This window comes from Oncorhynchus masou, chromosome 16 (genome assembly GCF_036934945.1).
Source record: "Oncorhynchus masou masou isolate Uvic2021 chromosome 16, UVic_Omas_1.1, whole genome shotgun sequence".
In the NCBI taxonomy this organism is placed as follows: Eukaryota; Metazoa; Chordata; class Actinopteri; order Salmoniformes; family Salmonidae; genus Oncorhynchus; species Oncorhynchus masou.
Genome location: NC_088227.1, coordinates 18,702,549 through 18,729,706, shown reverse-complemented (window position 1 = coordinate 18,729,706; position 27,158 = coordinate 18,702,549). Strand labels below are relative to the sequence as shown.

The following is a 27,158-nucleotide window of genomic DNA, read 5'->3' as shown; positions in this document are numbered from 1 at the left end:
AGACAATCTAAACGTGTACTGTAGACCTACACCAAACATTTATTTAAAAACAGCCCCTGGAGATTCCAGAAAGGACAGTCAAGGGTGGTCCTCGGCGCTGCCCTCCTGGAAAGCCTGATCAGAAAGGCTATTATTGTACCACCCACCCCTCGATGGGCCGACATCCTCTTGGTGTGAGCCGAGTTGAGTTGCAGGAAGTTATTTTAAGGGGCTTGCCTGTCACAGTTGTTGTCTCAGTCACCAGAGTCCTGTTGGACCCATTTCACTTCTCTCTCCCCGCTGGACCTGGTAAGTGGCTGTCCCATACTATTTTACATACTTTTCAGGTACAGAAATTACATGTTAAGTTTGAGTTTCTGTTGGTCTTAGTGCTAAGTGTTCCTGGACTGTTTAGAGATGATGGTTGGTAAAAAAAAAATTTAAAAAAATGTTAAACCTGCTTCATGATATGTGGTGACAAAGTTTCTTGGTGTTACTGACAAGCCATAGTGACAAATGTGTTGTGCTAGTGCGACATGTGTAATGATAAATGTTCTGTACCATGGTGGTGCATTGATTTGGTGGGGAAGTTTTCTGCCAAGTTGATTTGGCCTGAAGTCACACTAAATTATTCAAACACTGATGACAAGTGTTTTTTGATGTGCGTTCTTAATTCAACATTATCAGAGGAGGTGATTAGCTGTTCCAAATGATCAACTGAAACACACGGTCGTTTAGAAAATATGTGTAATCTCATCAGGTGTTATAACAGCTAACCAAGAATGAATGCAGACATTCAGAACAAAATGTCAACTCTGTTTTTCTCACTTCTACGTAAAAGCACAGTCATTGACATCAGTAGATACGTGTCTAGAATACGAAATAGCTTGACCATATTTAGAGGCTCCTAAAATAGAGTGAAGCCTCATAACAGGTGCCATGTGCCTGCCCGCTGGAAGCAGGGAGGGGGGAAGAGGGCTGCAGAAGGGGACTAGGGATAATTTTATCCTGATAAGCAGGGGGCAATCATGTTGCAATAGAGCTGGGGGATAAACAACCTCTGGATTCTTTAAGTTCATTCCATATTAAATGAAAGGGAGAAGTGGAAAGGGAGCCGAGTGGTTCTGATGTCTATTTGTGACAGGGCAGATTTAAATCCTCACAGTGGTATTGTGTCTTGACTCCTGACAGGCTACTGGGTTTTGTGCTATTTTTCACCACCCCTAGTGATTTGTACCACATGCATCAGACTGAAAGTTACTTTGCTTGGAAGTAATACTCTAACTAGTATGAGGATGAACAGGAGCTTGAACATCAGATTAAACATTAGACATTAAATATATGAGATTTCTTTCAAATATTGTTGACCTTTTAGTCTATCAAAAATATATTGCAGTTTGGAGATTTGGTTATAGATGTAGATGGCAGGTGGTACACAGGTACCATTGATTAGTATACTTTTCAGTTTGTTTGTTTTACACTGTTTCTATGTATCTGCCACATGGGTACTAGTATCTAGTATCTAACATCTCCATCCCCTCTCAGCCACATCTGTGAAAATGGAGACCAATGTCCAGTCTGCTGCAGAGGTCATTCCAGCCCAGACCAGGGTGACTCCACCACAGTCCCCAGTCACCACAGAGACCCAGGTCCCTCCAACCCAGGCCCAGGAGGCCCAGCACATGGACCCCATGGAGGAGTTTGGTCGTCAGCTGGAGGAGATCATCAACACCTATGGCTCCGCAGCCAGCCTGATGGAGAAACAGTGCATCGTCCTGGAAACGGAGGAGGTGGACGAGGAGGCCAGCAGAGAGCAAGGTGATGAAGTCACAGCCACCAAGGATGCCAGCACAGACAAGGATACAAAGAAGTTGCTGAAAGCCTTAGGTGAGTGGTTTTAGTGTCACTGTTTTGTTTTGTTTCTCTCATGTATTATTTGTATTGTGTAGTTTTTCTTTTAAAGACAACATCCACAGTGATTTCTATTGGAAACATACAGTCAAGTCTTCACTTAGCCTTTGCATTCAGCAGGAGAATGGCTTTGTTTTTCGACACAGCTGTGCTGTAATCTGTTGTTTGACAGCAGTTGCTGTGAGGGCATAGACAGAGCAGTGTGCTGATGAGAGAGTCCAGAGGAAATATTCTCGCCACAACTTAACAACTTCCTTTCCAATCTAAGACAAAGTGCATGTGTGTTTACACTTAATCCCATTCATCATCACATTTTCACAAAGGGAAGAGGAGACTAAATAGCAGAGTCATGCTGTTACTGTATCTTACCATGACAGCAATGTTGTGCCCCATGGTCAGATTCTGTTTTGAGGACAGGTTACACAAGTCCTGGGCAGAAGCAACACAAACATGTATTTTCTAACCAACAGCAGACAGTTGGTTTCTTTGCCACAACATGAAACCCGGGCCAGCAACGGAGGGTTATAAACATCTTCCTTGCACATTTTCAGCAATTTGATTTGATTTGCTTTTCCAACGCCATAGTTGTCAAGAAGCAATGGCTTTCATATCTGAGGAAATGGCTTCTGAAGAGAATTTATTTTGAAGAAATGTATAGAATGATCCCTGGTGGGCTTTTTCCATCCTTCTTTTTTTTATATCAGTACTACAGAAACAAACATTACATGATTTATCTCTATCCACACAGGAAAGGAGGGCACGCTACTAATGCAAAGTTTGAACAAGCTGCACACACCACAGGAGAAATTGGATGCTCTCCTCAAGAAGTATGCCGAACTGGTGAGTGTTCTCTTCTCCCCTCTATCAGCACACCAGAGAGTAGAGTCCTTCAGCACAGCAGTAACCAGCGGCACTAAAACAGACGAGGGAAAGTTGAAAGGAAACAAATAAAAACACACAAATGAATCAACGGGGAAAACAGAGAGTGCCTGGTGAGATCTTGGAAGGGGTTCAGCCTCATACCGTGATGACCTAAATATTCTTCGCCTCCGGCAGCAAAAGCAAATCCGAACACAAGGTCATATGCCATGTGATACAGCTAGCTATAACATGGCTCTCTAATTCCTCGACAGAGATATCAAGAACACTATGCATTATGAATAATATTATCAAAGACATCGGCTCTCGCAGTCAGTTTCATGTTTAACAAATGGATAGTTCCTTAGGCCATCCTAATATACAGTTCATAGTATCACCAAGAAAAGGAAACAGAACGTATAAACAGATGTTGGGTGTCGAGATTAAACAAATATATACTCATCCATATACACCCACCTACCCAGCCATACCAAATCCTCTTCGGACATTTTTTCTGCTTTCAGTCACCAAGTCGGTTGTTAGCCAAAAGCAGCTTAAAGAGCCCAAGTCTGTACAGAGGGCAGAGGCTGTGATCCAGTGTAATATATATAGCACATCTGTCTGCACGGTCCACAGCTGGAGGAGCGTCGGGGGGAACAGAAGCAGCTGAGGTTCCTGCAGAAGAAGCAGGGCCACGTGGGGAAGGAGAGGGACCAGCTCCAGTACGAGCACAGCAGAGCCATCCTGGCCCGCAGTAAACTGGAGGGCCTCTGCAGGGAGCTCCAGAGGCACAACAAGACCCTCAAGGTGTGTGATCACTGCTCACTGCTCAGCTCAGCTTCAATTAACACTACACTAATCTAATCAACATAATGGGCTCAAGACCCTTGCGGTGGGTTCTCACAGCCCAGTCTAACTTCACATTACACTAATCTACTCAACATTATGGGTTCAACACCGTCGGGGTGGTTGTTCATAGGACCAACTAGGTTTTGAACCCAGGTTATCCACATGACGTAAGACTATGTTAGACCATTGAGCTAAAGCCTATAGGCATTAGCTCTGAAAGAAAGCATGAATCAGGCCTCAAGCAAGATTACGTACCACAATTCAATTACATTTAATTCAAAGTGCTTTATTGGAAAGGGAAGTAGGTTTACTTTGCCAAAGCAAGTGAAATAGATAATAAACAAAAGTGAAATAAACAATAGAACATTACACTCACAAAAGTTTCAAAGTAATAGAGACATTTTCAAAAGTCATATTATGGCAAGGTAACGATGTGCAAATAGTTAAAATACAAAAGGAAAAATAAATCTTCTACGGTTGTGTCACATTGGTATGAATGATTTGGGAGACAAGCGCCAGAATGCGTAATAAGGTTTATTTATTACACCCAAATTACGATGTGCCGTGTAAAGGCACGGGGACGAAGACCAAACAAACACTATACACAACACAGGGTAGAAACCCAAACAAAAGAGCGAGGTGTACCTCAAATAAATAACACAAGCGCACAATGATTAACACACGAGACCCGTAATCATCTGCACAATCCACAATGGCACGAAAGCCAAATCACACAGCACAGGTACTCACACAACCAACGGACATAATAACAATAATCGACAGGACAATGGTAAACCAATGACACACTTATACAATTACTAATCACTGGGAATAGGGGCCAGGTGTGCGTAATGAAAGTTCTGGAGGGATCCGTGACAGGTTGCCCTTTTCTTGTGGCAACAGGTCACAAATCTTGCTGCTGCTGTGATGGCAGAATGTGATACTTCACACCAATAGATATGGACGTTTATCCAAATTTAATTGGTTTTCAAATTCTTTGTGGGTCTGAGTAATCTTAGGGAAATACGTGTCTCTAATATGGTCATATATTTGGCAGGAGGTTAGGAAGTGCAGCTCAGTTTTCACCTCATTTTGTGGGCAGTGTGCACATGGCCTGTCTTCTCTTGAGAGCCATGCCTGCCTACGGCGGCCTCTCAATAGAAAGGCTATGCTCACTAAGTCTTTACATAGTCAAAGCTTTCCTTAGTTTTGGATCAGTCACTGTGGTCATGCATTCTGCCACTGTGTACTCTGCTTAGGGCCAAATAGCATTCCAGTTTGCTCTGTTTTTTTTGGTAAATTCTTTCCAATGTGTGAAGTAATTATCTTTTTGTTTTCTCATGATTTGGTTATGTTTAATTATGTTTTCGTTGCTATCCTGGGGCTCTGTGAGGTCTGTTTGTGAATAGAGACCCAGGACCATCTTGCTTAGGGGGCTCTTCTCTAGGTTAATCTCTCTGTAGGGGGTGGCTTTGTTATGAAAGGTATGAGAATTGCTTACTTTTAGGTGGTTGTAGATTTTAACAGCTCTTTCCTGGATTTTGATGTTGGATTTTATGTTCCTTTTGATGGCGTAGAAGGCCCTTCTTATCTAGTCTCTCAAATTGTTCACAGATTTGTGGAAGTTACCTGCGGTGCTGATGTTTATGCAGAGGTAGATATTGTTTATGTGCTCTAGGGCAACGATGTCTAGATTGAATTTGTGGTCCTGGCCAGTGGACCTTTTTTGGAACACTATTATTTTTGTCTTGCTGAGATTTACTGTCAGGGCCCAGGTCTGACAGAATTTGTGCAGAATATCTAGGTGCTGCTGTAGGCCCTCCCTGGTTGGGGACAGAAGTACCAGATCAGCAAACAGTAGACATTTGACTTCAGATTCTAGCAGGATGAGGCCGGGTGCTGCAAACTGTTCTGGTGCCCTCACCAATTCGTTGATATGTATGTTTCAGATGGTGGGGCTCATACTGCATCCCTGTCTCACCCCACAGCCTTGTGGAAATAAATGTGTTTCTTTTGTCAATTTTAACTGCACACACCCACTCTGCTACAGCTCAACCTCAGCCAACCATAGATTGTTGAATGTCACAGTTAACACCTTCTCACAAATAACTGTCCTGATGTTGCAGAGATTGTTAATTCTGCTCTTCAAAACTCCCTAGTGTCAACCCTTGTCACGTGTGCTCCCTCTCTGGCCTCTAGGTCACCAGGCTGCTCATTACGGCACACACCTGTCACCATCGTTACACGCACCTGCGTGTCATCAGGTTCACCTGGACTCCATCACTTCCCTGATTACCTTCCCTATATATGTCACCCCCTTTGGTTCCTTCCCCATGTTAAGCGGAGCAGCACAGAGGAACCCAAGAGTAGACTCAGACCAGAAAACAGGGATGAATGAACCAAGATATTTATTGTAACAGGGAGAGATGAAGTGCAGATACAGGGAAGTTCGGATGAGTTGTGGGAAACCAGATGTGGAGGCTGAGGTTGGAGTGAGCTAGGTTGGGACAGGGTAAACAGGTCCAGAGGGGAATCCAAGGGAGTGATGGTGAGTTGAGTCCAGAACAGAGTAGCAGGGTGGTGAGATGTGGAACAGGAGACAGAATCAGGGCGGCAAAACTGCAGTGAGAGGATAAACAGAGTCAAGCAGGGAAGCAGGTACAGCAGGGTAACAGGATCTTCAATAATAATAATAATGGCTAGAAGCTTAAACTGACTGAGCAGAGATTACGATCTGGCAGAGTGGAAGTGGCAGAACGGAGTATTTGTAGAGGTCTTGATAATGGAACGAGTTGTAGCTGGTAGGGATCTGCTCTGACTCCAGCACACCTATCTCCAACCACACAAACAGAAAGGGGGGGGGGTGTACTGGGGGAATGGCTGCAGGTCAAGCAGACACCGGATGACCACTAGGGGGTGTGGCAGGAGCAGATGTGACACCCCAGGCGTCATTGTTTCTGTTTCTGTGTCATGTCTGCGTTGTTTGTGTTTTCTTGTTTTGTATGATATTACGTTTATTTATTAAAACACTCACTCCCTGAACTTGCTTCCCGACTCTCAGCGCACTCGTTACAGCCCTAGCTATATGGAAACACAGTTCCCCCAAAAAATAACACTAGAGCTCACATTAACATAATCACTGGCGACACACTGGTGCATTAATGGAAAAAGCCCATTACCCATCAAGTTTCTATTAATGTCTTGCTGGTGGTAGCTGTGAGTATTGAAACTCAAATAGACTTGATGAGGGAAATAAGACATCAAATGCAGGAGAGTGAAAATGTTACTGTCAATGCCTGTCAACTACAGTCGTTGGATGAATCCATTTGAATTCAATCACTTTTTGACAGCATCCCTTTTGATTTAAACAAAACTTTTCGTACATGTTTGCCAATGGAAGAAGAGGTCAGAAAGTGACTTTTGCCAAAACATTCAGGAGATAAAGGTGTTCAAAGTTGACCTATTTTACATACCCCACCATACCATGACACATCCATGTCTTCATCACTGGAAAATATAAATGGTTGAGTTTGATATCACTTAAACACCTACAAACAGGGTTGTCAAACTATTTAATAATTTCTTTAAAAAATAAAATTGTTCTAATCATATTTGTTGTTGCTTTGACCCTACTTTACGTCATCTGAGGTTTTTGTGTTGTGCCCGCCATCGGTTGAGACACAACATGCTCTTGGGTGTCATTTCATTCATAGAAATATAATTCATAGAATGGATATATCCCTTCAGACCACTGATACACCATTGAAATTGAATTGAAATTGTAACTTCTAATTACAACCACAAAGATAGCCACCAGTCCACCCACCCACCCACCCACCATCCAATTTCAACTTAAATCTATATTTCTATGATTTCAATAGGTTTCCTATGGAGGATTGACAGTATAATTTAAACCACACATATTTGCATTCAAGGCTACATTATCTGATTGTTAGACGTCTACCCATCTTTGTGGTACCATTTGAAAGTTGTAATTTCGATTTTATTCCAATTTTAGTCAATTTATCAGCCACCCTGTATTCAAAAGCATGTTGTGTCTCAACTTGATGGCAGACACAACACAAGGACCTCAGATTATGTAAAATAGGGTCTAAGCTACAACATCTGTAAATATGAAAAATCGGAGATTCCATTTTTTTTTAAATAATTGACATTAAAGGTAAAAATATGACAAAATGTATATTTAAAAAAAAGTTTTTCAATCAATCTATTTTCCAATGAGGAAGACATGGATGTCTCATTGTATGGTGGGATATGCAAAATAGGTGAACTTTGAGCAGCTTTATCTCTTGAATGGTTTGGCATGGGCAAATAGGTATGGAAGGTTTCATTCAAATTAAAGTGGTGCTGTCAAAAAGTGATTGAATTCAAATGTCTTTACCCCACTGTATAAATGTGCTTAAAAAATACATTCTACTGGTATTGTCAGTCGAAAAGCTGGATGCTTAAAGGCGCCTCTCCCAAAATGCCTTGACTCTCTACCCTTAGTCAGAGGGATCTCAATGTGAGGGGGTCATATCTCAATTAGGCCTTACATGGGTGAGTGTCCTATTACATCTATAAATAATAGATTGACATATGGTATGTTTAGTCATCCCATTATAAGTGGCTCGTGTGTAACATTTCACAGAAAGAGCATGACCAATGGCACTACCTAATTTTAGCAAAGGTCACAGGTTTAGCACAATGAAAGCTTTCTATTGTGAGTTGACACATTGCCACTGCTGTTCTTCCTCTCAAAAGGTGAAACCTCTTCAGCTAAACTCTAGGTATTGATAAAGTTTATGCCTTAATCAACATAAATTAAACCACTGTTCACTTATCCTTTGATTCACAGCCAATAATTATGTACACAGTTTGGCCATTTGATTTGTTTATGACTCATAAATCACCCTATAAGTCAATGGCATAATGCTCAATGATCTGTAAACAAATAGTCCCTTTTTACTGGTTCAGTGTCCTATCTATTGTGCAACCCTTACACAATCTCTGGGACGTATTGAATCTCCTGTTCTGCTCCCCTTGGGAGGTAATTGGACTCCTTGTCGCTCTCCCTCTCTCGTCTCTCATCGCCACAAGGCACTGTGTGTGTGTGCGTGTGTGCGTGTGTGCGTGTGCGTGTGCGTGTGCGTGCGTGTGCGCGTGCGCGTGTGCGTGTGTGTGTGTGTGCGTGTGCGTGTGTGTGTGTGTGTGTGTGTGTGTGTGTGTGTGTGTGTGTGTGTGTGTGTGTGTGTGTGTGTGTGTGTGCGTGTGTGTGTGATTCCCACTCAGAGAGGAGACCCCTCAGACACAGGGCACCGGTGACGCGGCTCTCTGACAAGAAGGATGGTTTCATTGGGCTTTTGTGGCATCTGCTCTTCGACTATAAATCAAAGGCGAGAGAAAGAGGCTCTAATGCCTTGACCCATCTCTTTCTGCTCCTTCTAGCATCTTCATATTTCAAGATATAGAGGAAATCAGGGTTAAAGCAGAGTTAGGATGATCATTTGACTGTTGGGTATAATCTTAATATGCAGATTTGTGTAAATAGCCAGCTCTTTATACATCCTAAATCAATCAAACAAATAATAGACAAATATCTGAACAAGAATCCTACATGCTATCAAAAGTAAATCAAAATGTGCTCATCTGAATTGGAATGGGACAGCTGTTGCAAGTGGAAGATCATGTCTTGTCATCTGGTAGCTCATGATGTAAGCAAGAGTCTGAGGAGGCTTGGCATTAATGTGCTTTGCTCCTTTAGTTGTAAGAGCTCTGTATTTGTGCACTTATCGGTGGGTGTAATTGCGCTACAGTACATTTCCCATGTTGGAGCTTATGCCTGTGTCATTTGTAAACACAGTCAAATAAACAGCCATGTCTTAAGATAGAAACTCTGGCAATGCTTGGTTCACATCTCAGTAAGCTAAGTATGGAAACTGGCATTTCACAATCCTGACCCCAGCAACTGAATGTTTTTTTTTGACACATTTGTTATTTAGTTTATTTTTTCAGAGTGGGGTTTACAGGTACCAAAAAACAATCAAATAAATACCTACATATAAAACCCCAGCACATTATATTGTTCTTTACAGAGTCACGTATATTTGTCCAGGCCTCAGTTGTTCCTTGACTAGCACCATTCATTTTCGCTGTCGATAATTCTGATATTATAACATCTAGTAGTAACTGTATCCACTGGTTAAATTGGAGAGAGTGAGTGCTGTCTGCCAGCAGTAATATTCTCTGAATGATGGAGAGATTCAAGGGACTATCATCGTTAAGTAACATAATAGAAGCAATGCATTGAATATTTAAATTCATGCACTTCGAAATTCATTTTGTAACTTTGCCCCAGAAGCATTCAACTGCAGGGAACTCCCACATCATATGAAGGAATGTGCCTACCTGATGTAGGGGATGCAGGGAACAGATAGGGAGTTGGTGCCAATTTAATCGTAAAATGTTTCCTTGGTGTTAAATACAGTCTGTGAACAAACTTAAAATGTATAAATTGTTGGTTCAGATTACGGGATGCCAAGTTAATTCCATATTTGGACCATTGGGGGGATGCAAAAGGCCACCCTCCAGATCGCAAGGCATTATTGTAACATTATTATGCCATTTTGATTCCAGTTACATTTTTTTTCAATTTTGCAGATGGGGCGAAATGCTAGTACCTGGAAATACAATTTACAGTTTGGTACGAATAGTCCTCCTACGTATTTCCCTCTTTGTAAATGTGTTAATTGTATCCGGGACCATTTACCTTCCCATATACATTTTGAAACAGCACTGTGAATTTTATCCCAATAGCCAGACATTTTATAGCTTGAGATTAAGCTGAATTTATCCATGAGTTTCAATTTGTTTTGGGACAATTGAGATACATTGTCTGGATAATGTAAAAAATATTGTCTGTGCATAATGAGATGAAGTGATCAGATTTTAAGGACATTTGTGTTATTTCCATTGATAGACGAATTGCCTGGGCCAGGGGTTCCATGGATAGTTAGAATAACAGAGGCAAAATTGGATCGCCTTGTCTGCTGCTTCTAATGATTCTGAATGAAGCAGAACAGATATTGTCTGTTATAACTATGGCTGAGGGATTGGCATGTAGTATTTTAATCATATTAATGAAATTGGAGCCAATTCCCATATGTTCCAAGACAGACCAGAGATATGACCATTCTAGTCTATCAAAAGCTTTTTCTGCGTCGAGAGATAATACAGCCCAAGGAGCTGTTGTTTCTGATGAAGCATCTGAGGTTGATGAGGTTATCTGAGGATAAAAACTTTTTAACAAACTCGCTTTGAACCAATTTGGGTAAGTCTCGAGATGGGACAACAACATTTTAGAAAACAGTTTAATATATGTGTGTATCAAAGAAAGGGAGCAATAGTGAGAACACTGGGTGGCATCCTTCCCTTTTTTTAAATAAAAGCTAAATTAGTCCTGTATATACATTTCTCCCAAATGAACCTTCGTGAATGGCTGTATTAATCATTACGAGCAATAGTGGACCTAATTGATTCCAACATTTTAAATAGACCTCAGGATGAATACTGTCCCATCCAGGTGATTAGCCTTTATTCATGATATCCAATGCCCCTTTGAGTTCATTGATAGAGATTTGTGCTCCCAGCGAGGTGGTTCTTCATTATTTTATAAATGACTTAGTCTTGCTTGGTGTAGATTGAAAATCAGTTGTGTACAGTTCTTTATAGAAGCGGGAGAATCTGTGATGGATTAATCTGAGTTCTGATCATAATTCCCCTGTTTTAGATGCAATAGTTGCTATATCAGCTAATTGATCATGACTGCATAGCTTGTTGGCCAGTAAACGACTGGGATGATTACCTTGGAAGTAATGGTTGAGTCTTGTTTGATGGATGGCAAATTCTGCTCTCCGTCGTATCAATAAATGAAGTTTTGTCTTGGCTTTGGAAAGCGTAATAGCTACCTGGTCTGAAAAGAGTGTTTGTTGAAAACGTTCTAACACAACATTTCCAAATATATTTCCTTTAATTGTGATTTATTTAACCCAGATACAAATGCGGTTGCATTCTTTTAATAAAACCTTTGGTGGCATCCCACAGAATCCAGGGGTCATCGACTGAATTTGTATAGATCGTTATGAATTTTGTTCAGTTTCAAATTGATCACAGAATGTAGGCTTTTGTAGTACTGAAATGTTGAAACTCCATCTTGTGGCTCTTTTAGGAGATTCGGAGATTTGAAGTTGGCAGTAGTAAGCGTGGTGGTCAGACAAGCGCATATGTCTAATGTCCATTTTCTTAATTAAAGAAATTTCAGGTGCAGATAATTGTATGAAATCGATTTGTGAGAATGATTTATGCCTGTTTCAGTAGAAAGGAAAGGAAAAAGGAAAGGGTACCAAGTCTGTTGTATAACTGAAATGTGTCATTCGCATTTAACCCAACCCCTCTGAATTGTACTCTTTTGTTTTAAAATGATGTACTCACCAGACATCAATGAGATTCTAATCAGAGAGTATATGCTAGAGAGCCTTGGTTGCATATGGATTGTATATTTGGTCTTATTAAAGTTGTCCCACATGTCCAAAATGGCATTCATGTCAGTCCCAATAACCAGATGGAATTAAGTTAAATTCTAACAATATGCTGTTCAGAGAATCAAAAATCGTAGGATCATATGATTTTGGAGCGTACACATTAATAAAGGCCATTTTCTATCCATAAATAAAGGGATAATGCATTCTTGATCTCCGCCTTTAACCAAGATGATCCTTTTTAGTTTCTTATGTATCATAATGATTACACCTTTAGTTATGTTTTGAGCTTACGAAAAAGCAGTCAGTTTGAACAAATGGTTCTCTTTTCTATGTCCGTCCTTTTGAATCAAGTGTGTTGCATTGCTGTATCAACCTGATTACTTGCAATTTTTTACATTGAAAAATACTGCACCAAACGCGACTAAGATCTATTTAGCAAAAACGTCAAAATCAATGACATATTTCTTGAGTTATGTTAGATTAATTCAAACTATTTTCAGGAAGCATATACTGGCTATGGTGTCTCAAAATGGACAAACAGTACCATTGCTGCTTTTTTCTTATTTTTCAAGCAAGGGTTTTTTAAGGGAGTATGCAAGCACACTTGTTCGGTTTGGCTGGCCGAGTTTGGCTAGGCACCAGCCGAACTGAAGCATGCTGATGCCTTTACAGTATTGCAGCATACCTATGAAATCTCTTAAGCAACATATTTTTTGGTCTCAAAACTTCTTCAGGCTAGGGTATATTTTTCTCCACTTCCTGTCTGACTGACGTGCCCAAAGTAAACTGCCTGTTACTCAGGCCCAGAAGCCAGGATGTGCATATAATTGGTACCATTGGATAGAAAACACTCTAAAGTTTGTAGAAATGTTAAAATAATGTATGAGACTATAACACAATTGATGTGGTAGGAGAAAATCCAAAGAGAGCCCATGCTCTTTCAATGGAAAGTTATGAGTCCTACGCAATTCCAGCTCCCAGATTGCAATTCCTATGGCTTCCACTAGATATCAACAGTCTTTGTTCAAGGTTTCAGGCTTGTTTGTTCCCAAATGAAGAAGAATTTTGAGTTTTGGTACTGGGAGTCAGAGTTGGAAATCAGTCTGGTGGCGCGCGACGAAGAGGACGCGCACTTGCTAATTTTGCTTTTCAATTGAACATACTTCTTTCCATATGAAATAGTATAGTTTAATTATATTTTAGGGTACCTGAGGATTCAATAGAAACAGTTTGACTTGTTTCAACAAAGTTTAGCATTCATTTTTTTGGATTCCTCCTCTGCATGTTGAATGAGTGGATTACTCAAATCGATGGCGCAAACTAAACTGATTTTTTGGGATATAAATAACGATTGAATATTGAATAAAAGTGAATATTTAATCGTTATTTGTGATTTTACGAAGCCTGTGCTGTTTGAAAAATATTTTGATGTGAGGCGCCGTCCTCAAACAATCACATGGCATGCTTTCGCTGTAAAGCCTATTGTAAATCGGACAATGCGGTTAGATCATCAATAATTTAAACTTTTAACTGATATAACTTTTAACTGATATATACTTGTATGTACCTATATGTTTAATACCCATCATTTCTTTGATTATTTATTTGAATTGCGCGCCCTCCAATTTCACCGGAAGTTGTCGACAGGTGTCCCGCTGACGAGATGCCTAGCCCTAGAAGTTTTAAGGTATTGAGAAATAAATAAATAACCATTTACCCCTTCAGACCTTTACATTTAAGTTTGCAGACTTGATGAATTAGGGTGGCTAATGAAGAAAAAGGGAGAGATAAGGAAAAAAAAGTAGGCAAAACAGAAATAGAAGCCTAAACAGTCAAACAGGATGTCTGTGGGAGCAATAGCTCCTGATCCATTATCATTAGCAATATGGTCTAAATTACCCTAAACATAACATACCCTCAATTTGTATGAAAGGAATTCTTTGGGTGTTTTTTCTGTAAGCATGTATGTGCTCTATACTATGCACAGTATGGGACCAAAAATTGGCATTGGCATTTCTAACACACCTGCCCATTCTTTTCCCTGAGGCACCCAAACTGGCCAATTATTTTCCTTGAGGCCACCATTATTAGCCAGATAATTATCATTTTGCGAAAAGAAAAAAAAGAGAAAAAAAGTTAGACAGGCCCACTGGGACAGAAATGAACCAGCCCACCTGGCATTTGCCCGAAATGCCAGATGGCCAATCCGCCCCTGCTTCTGAATGTCTCTCTCTCTCCCGCTCTCTCCCCCCCTCTCCCGCCTTCTCCCACTCTCTTTCTCTCTCTCTCTCCCTTCCTTGTCCCTCTCTACCTCCCTTAATCTCTCAGGAGGAGACCCTAGCTCGTTGTCGTGAGGACGAGGAGAAGCGCAGGGAGATCACCACTCACTTCCAGAGCACACTGACAGATATCCAGGCTCAGATCGAGCAGCACAGTAACCGCAACAACAAGCTGTGTTTGGAGAACGCCAACCTGGCAGACAAACTCAAACACATCATCAGCCAGTACGAGCAGAGAGAGGAGGTACACAACAGGAATACGTAACCTTAACCTCACTGTTATATGTCTGTACACTCTCATTGGGGTGGCAGGCCGCCTAGTGGTAAGAGTGTTGGGCCAGTAACAGTGTTAACCCACTGTTCCTAGGCTGTCAATGTAAATAAGAATTTGTTCTTAACTGTCTTGCCTAGTTAAATAAAGGTTAAATAAAATCCCTGGCCTACTAACACCATGCATGCAGGCTCCAGTCATGGAGTCATTTGATAACCAAAGCTGTTATTGATCATAATTCATCTATCCCCAAAGGGAACAAAAGTCTATACAGGAAGTAGACACTTGTACGTCATGTTTAGTGAGATAGCTGTGACAAAAGAATTGAGTCAGATCTTTGAATAAAGACACTCAGGGGTATTATTGCTCCCTACGCACATCAACAGTCAGAGATATAGCCAGCCAAGGGCGCTCATTGAATAACACTATAGCATGTCATATGTAATCACACAACAATACACCAGGAAAATGACAAGCCTAAAGTGACGCACGAAAAACAGGATCTGTCATGCAGTTGGTTGCCACTGAGGCTGTTGCACCACTTCTGCTGCCCACACACAGCTGCAGCTGGTGTGGTAAAACAGAAGATTTCAATTTCTTATTTTGTACTTTTTTTTTTACTTGTGAGTTTCTAATAATTTGTCTTGAGTGCCATCTGCTGGTTGTAGTCAGTATAAACACTTCAAATCAAATTGTATTGGTTACATACACATGGTTAGTGCGAGTGTAGCGAAATGCTTGTGCTACTAGTTCGATGGTGCCGTGATATCTAACAAGTAATCTAACAATTCCCCAACAACTACCTAACACACAATGAATGAGAATATGTACATATAGTATATAGATGAGCAATGGCCAAGCGGCATAGGCAAAGTGTAAAAGTGCATAGGCACAGTAAAATAGATGGTATAAAATACAGTATATACATGTGATATGAGTAATGTAAGATATGTAAACATTATCAAAGTGGCATTATTTAAAGTGGAATTGTTTAAAGTGACTAGTGATCCATTTATTAAAGTGTCCAGTGACTGGGTCTCAATACAGGCAGCAGCCTCTCTGAGTTAGCGATTGCTGTTTAGCAGTCTGATGGCCTTGAGATAGAAGCTGTTTTTCAATCTCTCAGCCCCAGCTTTGATGCACCTGTACTGACCTCGCCTTCTGGATGATAGCGGTGTGAACAGGCAATGGCTCGGGTGGTTGTTGTCCTTGTTGATCTTTTTGGCCTTCCGATGACATCAGGTTCTGTAGGTGTCATGGAGGGCAGGTAGTTTGCCCCCGGTGATGCACCACCCTCTGGAGAGCCTTGCGGTTGAGGGCGATGCAGTTGCTATACCAGGCTGTGATACAGCCCGACAGGATGTTCTCGATAGTGCATCTGTAAAATTGTATCGGAGTTTTGGATGACAAGCAAAATTTCTTCAGTCTCCTGAGGTTGAAGAGGCGCTCTGGCGCCTTCTTCACCACACTGTCTGTGTGGGTGGACCATTTCAGTTTGTCTGTGATGTGTATGCCCAGGAACTTTCCACCTTCTCCACTGCTGTCCCTTCGATGTGGATAGGGGGGTGCTCCATCTGCTGTTTCCTGAAGTCCTCGATCATCTCCTTTGTTTTGTTGACGTTGAGTGAGAGGTTGTTTTCCTGACACCACACTTAAGTGTCAAAAAGACATGATTATTTGATATCCAAATAACATCTAAAGTGTCTTATTAAAATATGTGATTAGATCCATACATTGCAATTATGACATAAAATGGATACAAGTTGACCTTTGATAGTTGGCTAAATGCTGATGGATATAAATGAACTCTGCTCTTTTGTGCAGAAAACTTGTGGATTATGCCACACTGTTTATGCATATGGCTATTTCCCATAGTAAAGATAATAGATTAGTCTTACGCGCAAAATAAACCATATGTATAGAAACAATTATTTTCCGCAATTGAACTCATCTTGGGTCAGTATTCTCATCAGAATGTGTGCCCTGATGATAATAATAATAATAAAAATCCCGATAAAGACAATACTTTAAACCATTTACTCCCCCGATAAATGTGAAACAGTAATTCAGTAAGTCACAGGTTTTAATTGGTTCTCCACCCACAATTTTGTCTGTTCTCCTTGGCATCATAAAAAGTGTCTGAACTTCCCAATGAAATACTGTAGGCAAACAACAATGGTCTTAATTACTTATCAAGGCACACATTTATGACCATTTCTCATAGACAGACATAGGGTAGCGGTGGTGGTTTTTAGCTAGATAAAAAAGTGTGAAATGTATCCTAATTGATGAGTCATAACCTGTACAGAATCTCTCAGAGGCCCTTCTCAAACCAAAGTGTCCAATCTCACCTTGTCTATCACTCAGAGCTTGGAGAAGATCTTCAAGCACCACGACCTGCAGCAGAAACTGTCTGATGCCAAACTGGAGCAAGCCCACGCACAGCTGCAGGAGGCTGATGAGAAGCACAAGAGAGAGAAGGAATACGTAAGTTACTATACTTTAACCAACTTTTACTGACCTTACCCACAACGTACTGTAAAGCAATGTCAATATAGTTGAGAATCATTTGCCTTACATTTTAATTCTGGTTTACTTTCAAGTATACAACCAATAAGTCTTACTGTGCATATGATGCTCACACAAATGAGTATTGTAACCATTCACTGTCTCTGTTGTTAGCTGCTTAGGGAGGCAATTGACAAAACAAAGAAATGCTACACATTGAAGGAGCAAGAGTTGCAGTTGAAGAAAAAGGTACATTTGTGCTTTGCGTGTGTTTTGTTTTTAACCAGTTACTGGTACACGCAGCTGAGTGGAAACTACAAGCTAAACTTCTGAGAGAGCAGGAGACAGTCATGCAGGCTCAGGTGAATATATCCAATATGGTGCCAAGCACTCTTATTCAAAGCCTTTCTTTCAGGTCCAAGCCTACCAAATGCAAGCACAGTCCCATTAAGGTCCTCTGGATTGCTCAATGTGTTTTAAAGGCCCAATGCATACATTTCTTATCTCAATATCAAATCATTTCTCGGTTACAGTTAAGTACCTTAATGTAAAACTTTTCCATTAAAATGGTAAAATCTCAAGCAAGAATTTTTGGGAGTGATCTGCATGGGGCGTGGGAGGCATATGTAATCTGAAAACTAGCTGTTGGTGGGGGAGAGTTTTGGAACTCTCTCTGTTATGTGTCTATATTAACTTAAACCACCTGGTGATGTCACCAGGCAAGCTAAAACTATGCAAAACCTGTTGATTAAAAGGTCCTGTGTAGATTGTATTTTCAACCAGCAACTATTAGGAAATAACGCTGATAACATATTTTCACACTTTTACAGTGTTAGTTTCATCAGCTGTTGTACAATATGATAAAAAACACAGGGAAACAGATGTTCGACTGCACTGGGCCTTTAAAAGACAACTAATCTATTTATGTGTATTTGTCCATTGGGATCTAAAGCCCTTCAATATCACCCCAAACATTGGCAAAGTGACCTCCTCATTTGAGAGTAATCCCAAATCGTATTTCTCCTCTCTTATAACTATATGGCTTAATGTACATAGCATTTAATGTTAGCTTAATGTACATAGCATTTAATGTTAGCTGAGCTAATTAATGTACGCATTTTTTTTTTGGTACACGGTCAAACCAGCAAAGAGAGCAGTCATAATTCCCATGATAGCAGCAGGCAAGGCAAGAGCAACTTCCTCTCCCTGAACCAGCAGGATGATCCACTGCATCATGGGGATACAGAAAAAAAACTCTTGCTTTGCAATTAATGTGACATGGAGTCGATAAAGGTGATGATTGCATCAATGCAATGCAGCACTGTTTTTCTGTTGGAACATTGAGTGCATACTCCAGTACCATTGATTATTCCATTTGAAAATTATGCTAAAATTACAATTGCTGTGTTTATTGGATGTGGTACAATCATTGTTTGGGTGCAAGCAAATTATACAATTAAATTAGTTGGGCTGACACACACCATGTTAATAAATGATAAATCATAGAAAAATAATTTATGAATCCATCGGAAAAGCATTTATCGCTGACAGTTCATATGGTTATAATTAATTGCAGAGAAACCTTGCCATTGTGTAAAGCCTTGGGTTTTCACAATAGAAACCTTAGCCTGGCTCCTAGCTAAATCAAATGACAAAGTCATATTAAAACATCAATGAAGTTAATATTGTATTTCAGTACCCATACGATTCATTACATATTTGTACCAAGCCATGTCACATTTCCAATCTAATTTACGGGGAATGTCAAACTGAATTTCTCTGTCCAGTAACAGACAGATTTCGATCACACAAAGAAATGGCCTAGTCAGCCTTCAGACAGAAACTGATCTGAAATACAAAACATATTCAATCAAAATCCTTTCCTCTTTTATAAAGTGTGTCAAGTCATTTGTTTTGCTTTTGTGCCAAACCAGTAGCTTCAAAATATAGACAGTTGATCTCAACAGGGTGGCTTGCAGAGACATGTTTGAATATTGGAGACTGACTGTGTCTGCAATACTGCTTTCCCCTGAGGGCCTCCTGAGATTAACTCTAGCTGGACAGACTGCCTGGCAAGGCATACCAACAATAAGTGACCTTATTGGAAGTGCTTATTTGTTCCCGGGGAAAATATACACAGAGGAAAAAAATTGTCAGCCCCCTCATGAATTACCAAATGTTTGCTGACCCCTCCCCCCCTGGTTCTTTCTCTCTCTCATCTCCCTCTAAAGTTTAGAACATCTGTTTCTGGTGTGAAATAATGTTAAAATCATAGATCTGATTGTTCCCGGGGTGAATAGATGCATATTATTGCTACATGTGAAGTCAACATGCAATCTCCTGAAATCAATTTCTCTGTTTCTCTGCAGCTTGTTCTGTACTCCCAGAAGTTTGAAGAGTTCCAGACTACGTTGTCTAAGAGCAACGATGTGTATGCCAGCTTCAAAAATGAAATGGAGAAGGTATTTGGCATCCTTAAAATACAATCATTGTTCCTTACAGTGTATTTTTAGGGCCAAGTGCTCGGAGGTGATATAAGGTCAGCATCATCCTGAAATGAGAAAACAACTATTTTCTGGAGGGATAGAAGCTTCTATCAATCATGTTCAAAACAATGAAGGTTACATTTATTTTCAGATACATTTTAACCCAACAAACATTTTGTTTCATAGATGACAAAGAAGATGAAGAAACTAGACAAAGAGTCGACTGTTTGGAAGACCAGATTTGAGAGCACTAACAAGGCTCTCTCTGAGATGATTGAAGAGGTAACTACTTATCTGAAACACATCAAAAAAGAGAGCCTTTATTCAAATGAGCTACAACAAGTTTATTTAATTGAATTTGTAAAAATGTATTTTACCTTTATTTAACTAGGCAAGTAAGTTAAAAACAAATTCTTATTTACAATGGCGGCCTACAGTTTAACTGCATGAACAACAGTGTCCCTGACTCTCTGTTTCACTCTCTTTTCCCACAGAGGACTCTGAAGGAGAATGAGTATGAGATGTTCGTTGTGAAGATTGACAAGCTGGAGAGGCTCTGTCGAGCACTCCAGGATGAGAGGAAGATTCTGTATTCCAAGATCAAAGGCATCCGTCAAACCCCTGATGCCCCCGAGGGGACACCCAAGGACGAGACACAGGAGCAGGCCCCTGAACCAGTCCACAGCCTCATGGATATTGTTGAGGAGCCAGAGATGACAGAGGATATGGCCCGTCTGAGAGCTGAGCAGAACAGGCTGGCGGAGTTCGCCGCCTCTCTACTGGCCCCGTCAACAGGAGACAATGAAGACGATGACTCTGACAGCGAGGAAGAGCCAGAGCCTACAGAACCGGCTGAGACCCAGAACATCTCCGAACCAACACAGGCCTCAGCACAACTACAGGTAGAGGCACCAGCAAAGGCAGAGGAACCAGCACATGCAAAGGTACCAGCACAGGCTCCATCACAGATAGAAGAACCAGCACAGGCTCTCTCACAGGTAGAAGAACCAGGACAGGCTCCCTCACAGGTAGAAGCACCAGCACAGGCTCCCTCGCAGGTAGAAGAACCAGCACAGGCTCCCTCACTGGTAGAAGCACCAGCACAGGCTCCCTCACAGGTAGAAGCACCAGCACAGGCTCCCTCACAGGTAGAAGCACCAGCACAGGCTCCAGCTCAAGTAGAGGCACCAGCACAGGCTCCCTCACAGGTAGAAGCACTAGCACAGGCTCTCTCACAGGTAGAAAAACCAGCACAGGCTCCCTCACAGATAGAAGCACCAGCACAGGCTCCCTCACAGGTAGAAGAACCAGTACAGGCTCCATCACAGGTAGAAGCACCAGTACAGGCTCCCTCACAGGTAGAAGCACCAGTACAGGCTCCCTCACCGGTAGAAGAACCAGCACAGGTTCCAGCTCAAGTAGAAGCACCAGTCCAGCCAGAGCCCCCAAAACAGCCAGAGCCCTCTGCCAAAAAGCAGACACCAAAGAAGAAGAATGCAAGGAAGACCAGCTGAACCGACAAATGTGTCATTGTGTGATCGTTAGTACTGTAGTCCCTGTGCCTGGTGTTATAGTTGAGATATCTAATCCAGCTTGGTTTGTCTATATACTGGTGTATCCAAAGTCTATCCAAAGTCATGGCGTGCAGTAGAAGTTTGTTTAAATTGTGTACCAGATGACGACAGAGATGAACTGTTTTTGACCATTTAGAAATACACTGGCATAACCAAAGAATGGGCAGCAGGGTTATTCAGGACATTGCAGCCTAAAAACCTTTCAATGCCAAATGTGGTTTGCAAAACAGCATCATAAAAGCCACTGTCTTTTTTTCCATCTGAACCCTATAATGTAACTTGAATAAATATCTGATTGAAATTTATGTAGACATGTTGGTGCTCTTTGGAATGTTTTTATAGGCCCACTTCTCTGGTTTACACAATAAAAACTCTTATCTAATATGACCAAATATTGGAAGATGCAAAGTAGCTAGATAAATGCACTACAATGCTTTCATGTCCCTTTTATTTGGACCAGTCTCTCTCTCTCTCTCTGTATGAATTGTTAACTGGACATCAAAAACATCTCAGAAGACAAGCGGCCACTCTTTCACGATAATTTAGGGATGGATCCTTACTCTAGTTTCCATGGCAACCCAACCAAAAAAGCCAAGCGGACAGTGCACCTATTTTTTTTTAAATATAATCTGTATCCGACAGTCTCTATCCCCAGAGTGGGTTGTTTTGGCCAGGCCGTGGTCTGTCTGTTTTCTGGGAAAATAACAAAGTTACACAAACTCTCCTCCACCAAGGACACAACATTAGAATGACAGGCACCAAGTCGCCACGGCAACGCCATCTGCTTATTCGTTGAGGAGGACATTAAGCTGTGCATGATAATATAATAGTGCAGAGGACCCTGGGTTTTTAATAAATACAGATCCGTGTTGAGTGCCCCAGGGAAAACAAATTAGACCACTGTGAACATCATGTTTATGTTCTGGATTGCAGTACTACTTCAGCAGATTGCACACCGCACAAAAATTCTACACAATATCTTCCGTTAGGACAAAAGCACCTAGTTGTCACTCAATAAAGATACTGACAAAAGTAGGACGAACTCGAGTCCTATCCAATGCCCCACTTTATGATCATATCTACACCAACCTATGGAAGTCATCCTAATGCCTGAAATAGCCTGTGCAAACCTACAAGTGACGTGAGTATATACAGCTTCACCAAAGAGGATGACAAAGCTTCAAGGCTTTTATTTCATGGTGGTGACCACCAGATGAGGCCTTTGAAACCATTCACAATTCCACCGAAACCTCCACACGGACTTCCCTCTCCTTTGCATTCCCATGCATATTACTGTGGATTTGTACAGTATGTCATGCAATCAGCCTTTGAGGGGCCTAAACGAAATGTTGTTGCGAGCAAAACATTTTAGCAGTCCCCCTCTTGACAGCAGAGAGAAAACAAGTACATTTTGGAGTTCATTTAATTCCACACATTTTGCTATGGGGCGTAGAGAAAATGTTTGTTTTCGACAAAGTTTGCTGCAATTCTACTAATTTTGCCATGGGGCATAGAGAAAAATGTGCAGTTTTGAATATGATATCTGAGTGGGATTTACGAATAAAATAGTAGTAGATGGGTCGTTTGTCCAGACCTGCAATAGGCTAACTAGTAATCATACCTCACATAAAAATATTAAAATCTGCCTCAATTTTTCATATGAATCTCAAGAACAAATAGCTGATAGACAGCGGAAAGGCCAGGTGCACCATTTGCACATGAAAGAACAGTGAAGATATGAGACACACAGCTAAAAATTAGGCTACAACACCACAATGCTATGAATAATTGCAATGAATAATGAGTGCAAAATTCAGCAGTGAAAATGTCATTTGAATAACGGCGCGAAAGCCCTGTGATTTCAATGTTTCATTCGATTTGGATCAGTTGTGGGTCGACTCTCGACAGTTTATAAGGTCGAGAAAGGCACTGAAGCACTCCAGTCTAGCTGTATTTTTACTTCTGATACTGAATGCGCTGTCTGTTGCAGATCATCACTCTCCCAAGTCATCCTATAATAATGTGACCACGTACTCCCCGCAGGCCCAGTTATTCAGGAAAGCACATGCTCTGCCTCCTCTCCAATCTGAGTGGCTATTACTTTGACACCTAGAACCTACCGCTTCAATACAGTCAAAATATTTATCATTTAACTTTTTAAAAGGAATTACCATAATATGTGGCATAAACACAACCAGTCACAATGTTTTAATCTGATTAGGCTACTTCAAAAGTCTCCTGTAGGCATGCGCACATTCCTCCAAAATATAATTCCAGCATCCTCAAAATTGTTTGACAATAACCAGATTTCTGCATCGCAGTGCTTGAAGCGTCACTACAGACCCAGGCAGTGTCACAACCGGCCGTAACCGGGAGTCCCATAGGGCGGCGCACAATTGGCCCAGCGGGTTAGGGGAGGGTTTGGCCGGGGGTCTTCACTTGGCTCATCGCGCTCTAGCGACTCCTTGTGGTGGGCCGGGCGCCTGCAGGTTGACTTCGGTTGTCAGTTGAATGGTGTTGTGTTGGCTGGCATCAGGGTTAAGCGGGCGGGTGTTAAGGAGCGCGGATTGTGGGGTCATGTTTCGAAGAATGCATGACCCGACCTCCGCCTCTCCCGAGCCCGTTCGGGAATTGCAGCGATGAGACAAGATCGTACTTGGATATGGCAAAATTGGGGGTATAAAGGGGGTATAATAAAATAATGTCACCCCATCATAGGAAAGCATGCAGTTTATTAGGCTACAGATTAAATAAGTTATGATGATCTTCACAGGGTGGTGAAAGTGCAGGGTGATGAACCTCATCACTGTGCACTTTCACCACCTTGTGAAAGTCATCATAACTTATTTCATCATAACTTATTTCATCATAACTTATTTCATGCTCCTTTCAATAAATATCAAGGGTCTTATTCTGGTGACATGATGATCGATGCTTGGCTGCTATTTGACAAATAAAAATAATCTTGCACTTTTGTCAATAATATCTCATCATGTAGTAGGCTACAATATTCCTGCACTATATCTGCAAGCCGCTTGCTAGAGCGCACATGCCAATACCAGAGTGGGCATATTCGCTATAGCTATGCAACATTTTCTGTGACAAAACCATCAGTATGCTTAGAGTTGAAAATAAGCATTTAACTTGTATTTTTTATTCAGTACATGGGAATTTAACCTCAAAAGGTATTTTTTATGTGCACTACATATTTACCGTACAAACTTATGAATTTGATGGAAACACAAACTCGGATGAGAAAATGGTCCAAGGTTTACCTGCAGGCATTTGGCTGATAAAAAAATAAAAAGCCAATAAATAAAATTGCAGCAAGCCAGATTGTCCAGGAGACGCTGTTCTGACCCATTCTCTCACACCTTGTGTGCAAATGCGCCTGCTGCTGAAGAGAGAGAGAGCAACCAAAGAGCCTTGGCCTAGTCTACTGTTGATTGCGAAGATTGAGTCCTTTTTCATTGAAGTAAAACACAAGTTAGATGAAAAAGAGTATGCCGATAGTGAAATGTAATACACACTACTATTCAAAAGTTTGCGGTCACTTAGAAATATCAGTGTTTTTTATCCATTAAAATGTTATCAGAAATACAGTGTAGACATTATTAATGTTGTAAATGACTATTGTAGCTGGAAATGGCAGGTTTTTTTATGGAATAGAGGCCCATTATCAGCAACCATCACTCCTAGGTTCCGAATGGCACGTTGTGTTAGCTAATCCAAGCTTATCATTTTAAAATGCAAATTGATCATTAGAAAACCCTTTTGCAATTATGTTAGCACAGCTGAAAACTATTGTTCTGATTAAAGAAGCAATAAAACTGGCCTTCTTTAGATGAGTTGAGTATCTGGAACATCAGCATTTGTGGGTTCGATTACAGGCTCAAAATGGCCAGAAACAAATAACTTTCTTCTGAAACTCGTCAGTCGATTCTTGTTCTGAGAAATTAAGGCTATTCCATGCGAGAAAATGCCAAGAAACTGAAGATCTCGTATAACGCTGTGTACTACACCCTTCACAGAGCAGCGCAAACTGGCTCTAACCAGGATAGAAAGACGACTGGGAGGCCCTAGTGCACAACTGAGTAAGAGGACAAGTACATTAGAGTGTCTAGTTTGAGAAACAGACGCCTCACAAGTCCTCAACTGGCAGCTTCATTAAATAGTACCCACAAAACACCAGTCTCAACGTCAACAGTGAAGAGGCAACTCCGGGAAGCTGGCCTTCTAGTCAGAGTTGCAAAGAAAATGCCATATATCAGACTGGCCAATAAAAATAAAAGATTAAGATGGGCAAAAGAACATTGACATTGGACAGAGGAACTCTGAAGGCCAGCATCCCGGAGACGGAACAGCGCAAACTGTCCTCTTGCTCAGTTGTGCACAGGGGCCTCCCACTCCTATTCTGGTTAGAGACAGTTTGCGCTGTTCTGTGAAGGGAGTAGTACACCGCGTTTAAAAACATTGCAATACATTCTTTACAGAATTCACAATACACTAAGTGTGTGCCCTCAGGCCCATACTCCACTACCACATATCTACAACACAAAATCCATGTGTACATGTGTGTAAAGTGCATATGTTATCATGTGTGTGTATGCATGTGTCTGTGCCTATGTTTGTGTTATTTCACAGTCCCCACTGTTCCATAAGGTATATTTTTACCTGCTTTTTAAATCTGATTCTACTGCTTGCATCAGTTACCTGATGAGGAATAGAGTTCCATGTAGTCATGGCTCTATGTAGTACTGTGCGTCTCCCATAGTCTGTTCTGGACTTGGGGACTGTGAAGAGACCTCTGGTGGCATGTCTTGTGGGGTATACATGTGTGCACGAGCTGTGTGCTGGTATTTTAAAAAGACAGCTCAGTACCTTCAGCTTGTCAACACCTCTTACAAAAGCAAGTAATGAGGAAGTCAATCTCTCTTCCACTTTGATTCATGAGAGACTGCATGTTTAAACCAGTTCTTTAAACATGCAAAACCTGTTTTGTTTAACTCTTGAGACATTTTTATTGGCTAAATTAACTTTGATCTGTCTTTTAATTGTGTGCTCTGTATTTAGTTTAAGATAGGTTATAGGTAGGTGTAAAATAAATATAATTAGCCTTTAGCCTATTTCTGTAATTTGTTGGGTATGGTAGGCACCTGCCTTTGTAGGAAATTGCTGCAATATAGCCTGTTCAAAAGGTTTAAACCAGTTTGGAAGTGTTCTGCTCCATTCTGTTGAGCCATTTTCTTTGGCCAAATTAAATTAGCTCCTGAATGGTGCAGCATTCTAAGGCACGACATCTCAGTGCCAGAGGAGTCACTACAGACGCTGGTTCGATTCCAGGCTGTATCACAACTGACCGTGATTTTGATGTCCATAGGGCGGCGCACAATTGGCCCAGTGTTGTCCGGGTAAGGGTTTGGCTGCGGTGGGTCATCATTGTAAATATGAATTTGTTCTTAACTGACTTGCCTAGTTAAATAAATGTTAAACAAATTAAAAAGTTCAAACTGTAATGCTGTGTTTGCAGCAATATAATAGCCTGCTCTTATTTTTCCTATAAACAATGGCTTGACTTACTTTTCATATTACCCTAAAAAAAGTTTAGAAACTTTTGTGAAGGTTTGTTGTGGCTATTATTAAGCTTTAGCTACTGCAAGCCTATGATATGAAGGCAGTGTGCACTGGCGTTCCAAACAACTCCCAACAGTTGAACTTGAGGTGAGAAAGAATGTTTCAGGCCTATTAGAGTTACTCATATAATCTTACACTATAACGCTTATCTTTATACAGCATATTCTGATTGAAAATGAATGAATTAGCCTCCTTCTGTACATCTATATCTCTATAACCATCACTCAAAGAAATTCATGTTGGTGTCCTAGCATCCTGCCGGGCATATC

The 27,158-nt window shown here is 41.0% G+C and overlaps 1 protein-coding gene across 2 annotated transcripts; it reads left to right on the top strand.

Annotated features, from left to right (window-relative positions):
• The first annotated feature begins 137 nt into the window (after positions 1–137).
• Positions 138–21,560, top strand: LOC135557601 (beta-taxilin-like). 2 transcript variants are annotated; one of them, XM_064991022.1, is made up of 10 exons: positions 138–288; positions 1,525–1,866; positions 2,639–2,730; positions 3,385–3,555; positions 14,466–14,660; positions 17,055–17,174; positions 17,483–17,557; positions 19,565–19,657; positions 19,868–19,963; positions 20,176–21,560. In XM_064991022.1, the coding sequence occupies exons 1-10, from the start codon at positions 153–155 to the stop codon at positions 21,193–21,195; spliced, it is 2,340 nt and encodes a 779-aa protein (XP_064847094.1). In that variant the 5' UTR covers positions 138–152; the 3' UTR covers positions 21,196–21,560. The 2 variants fall into 2 exon arrangements, with proteins under 2 accessions (XP_064847094.1, XP_064847093.1); XM_064991021.1 differs by lacking the exon at positions 17,483–17,557 and adding an exon at positions 17,370–17,444.
• Positions 21,561–27,158: the final 5,598 nt, after the last annotated feature.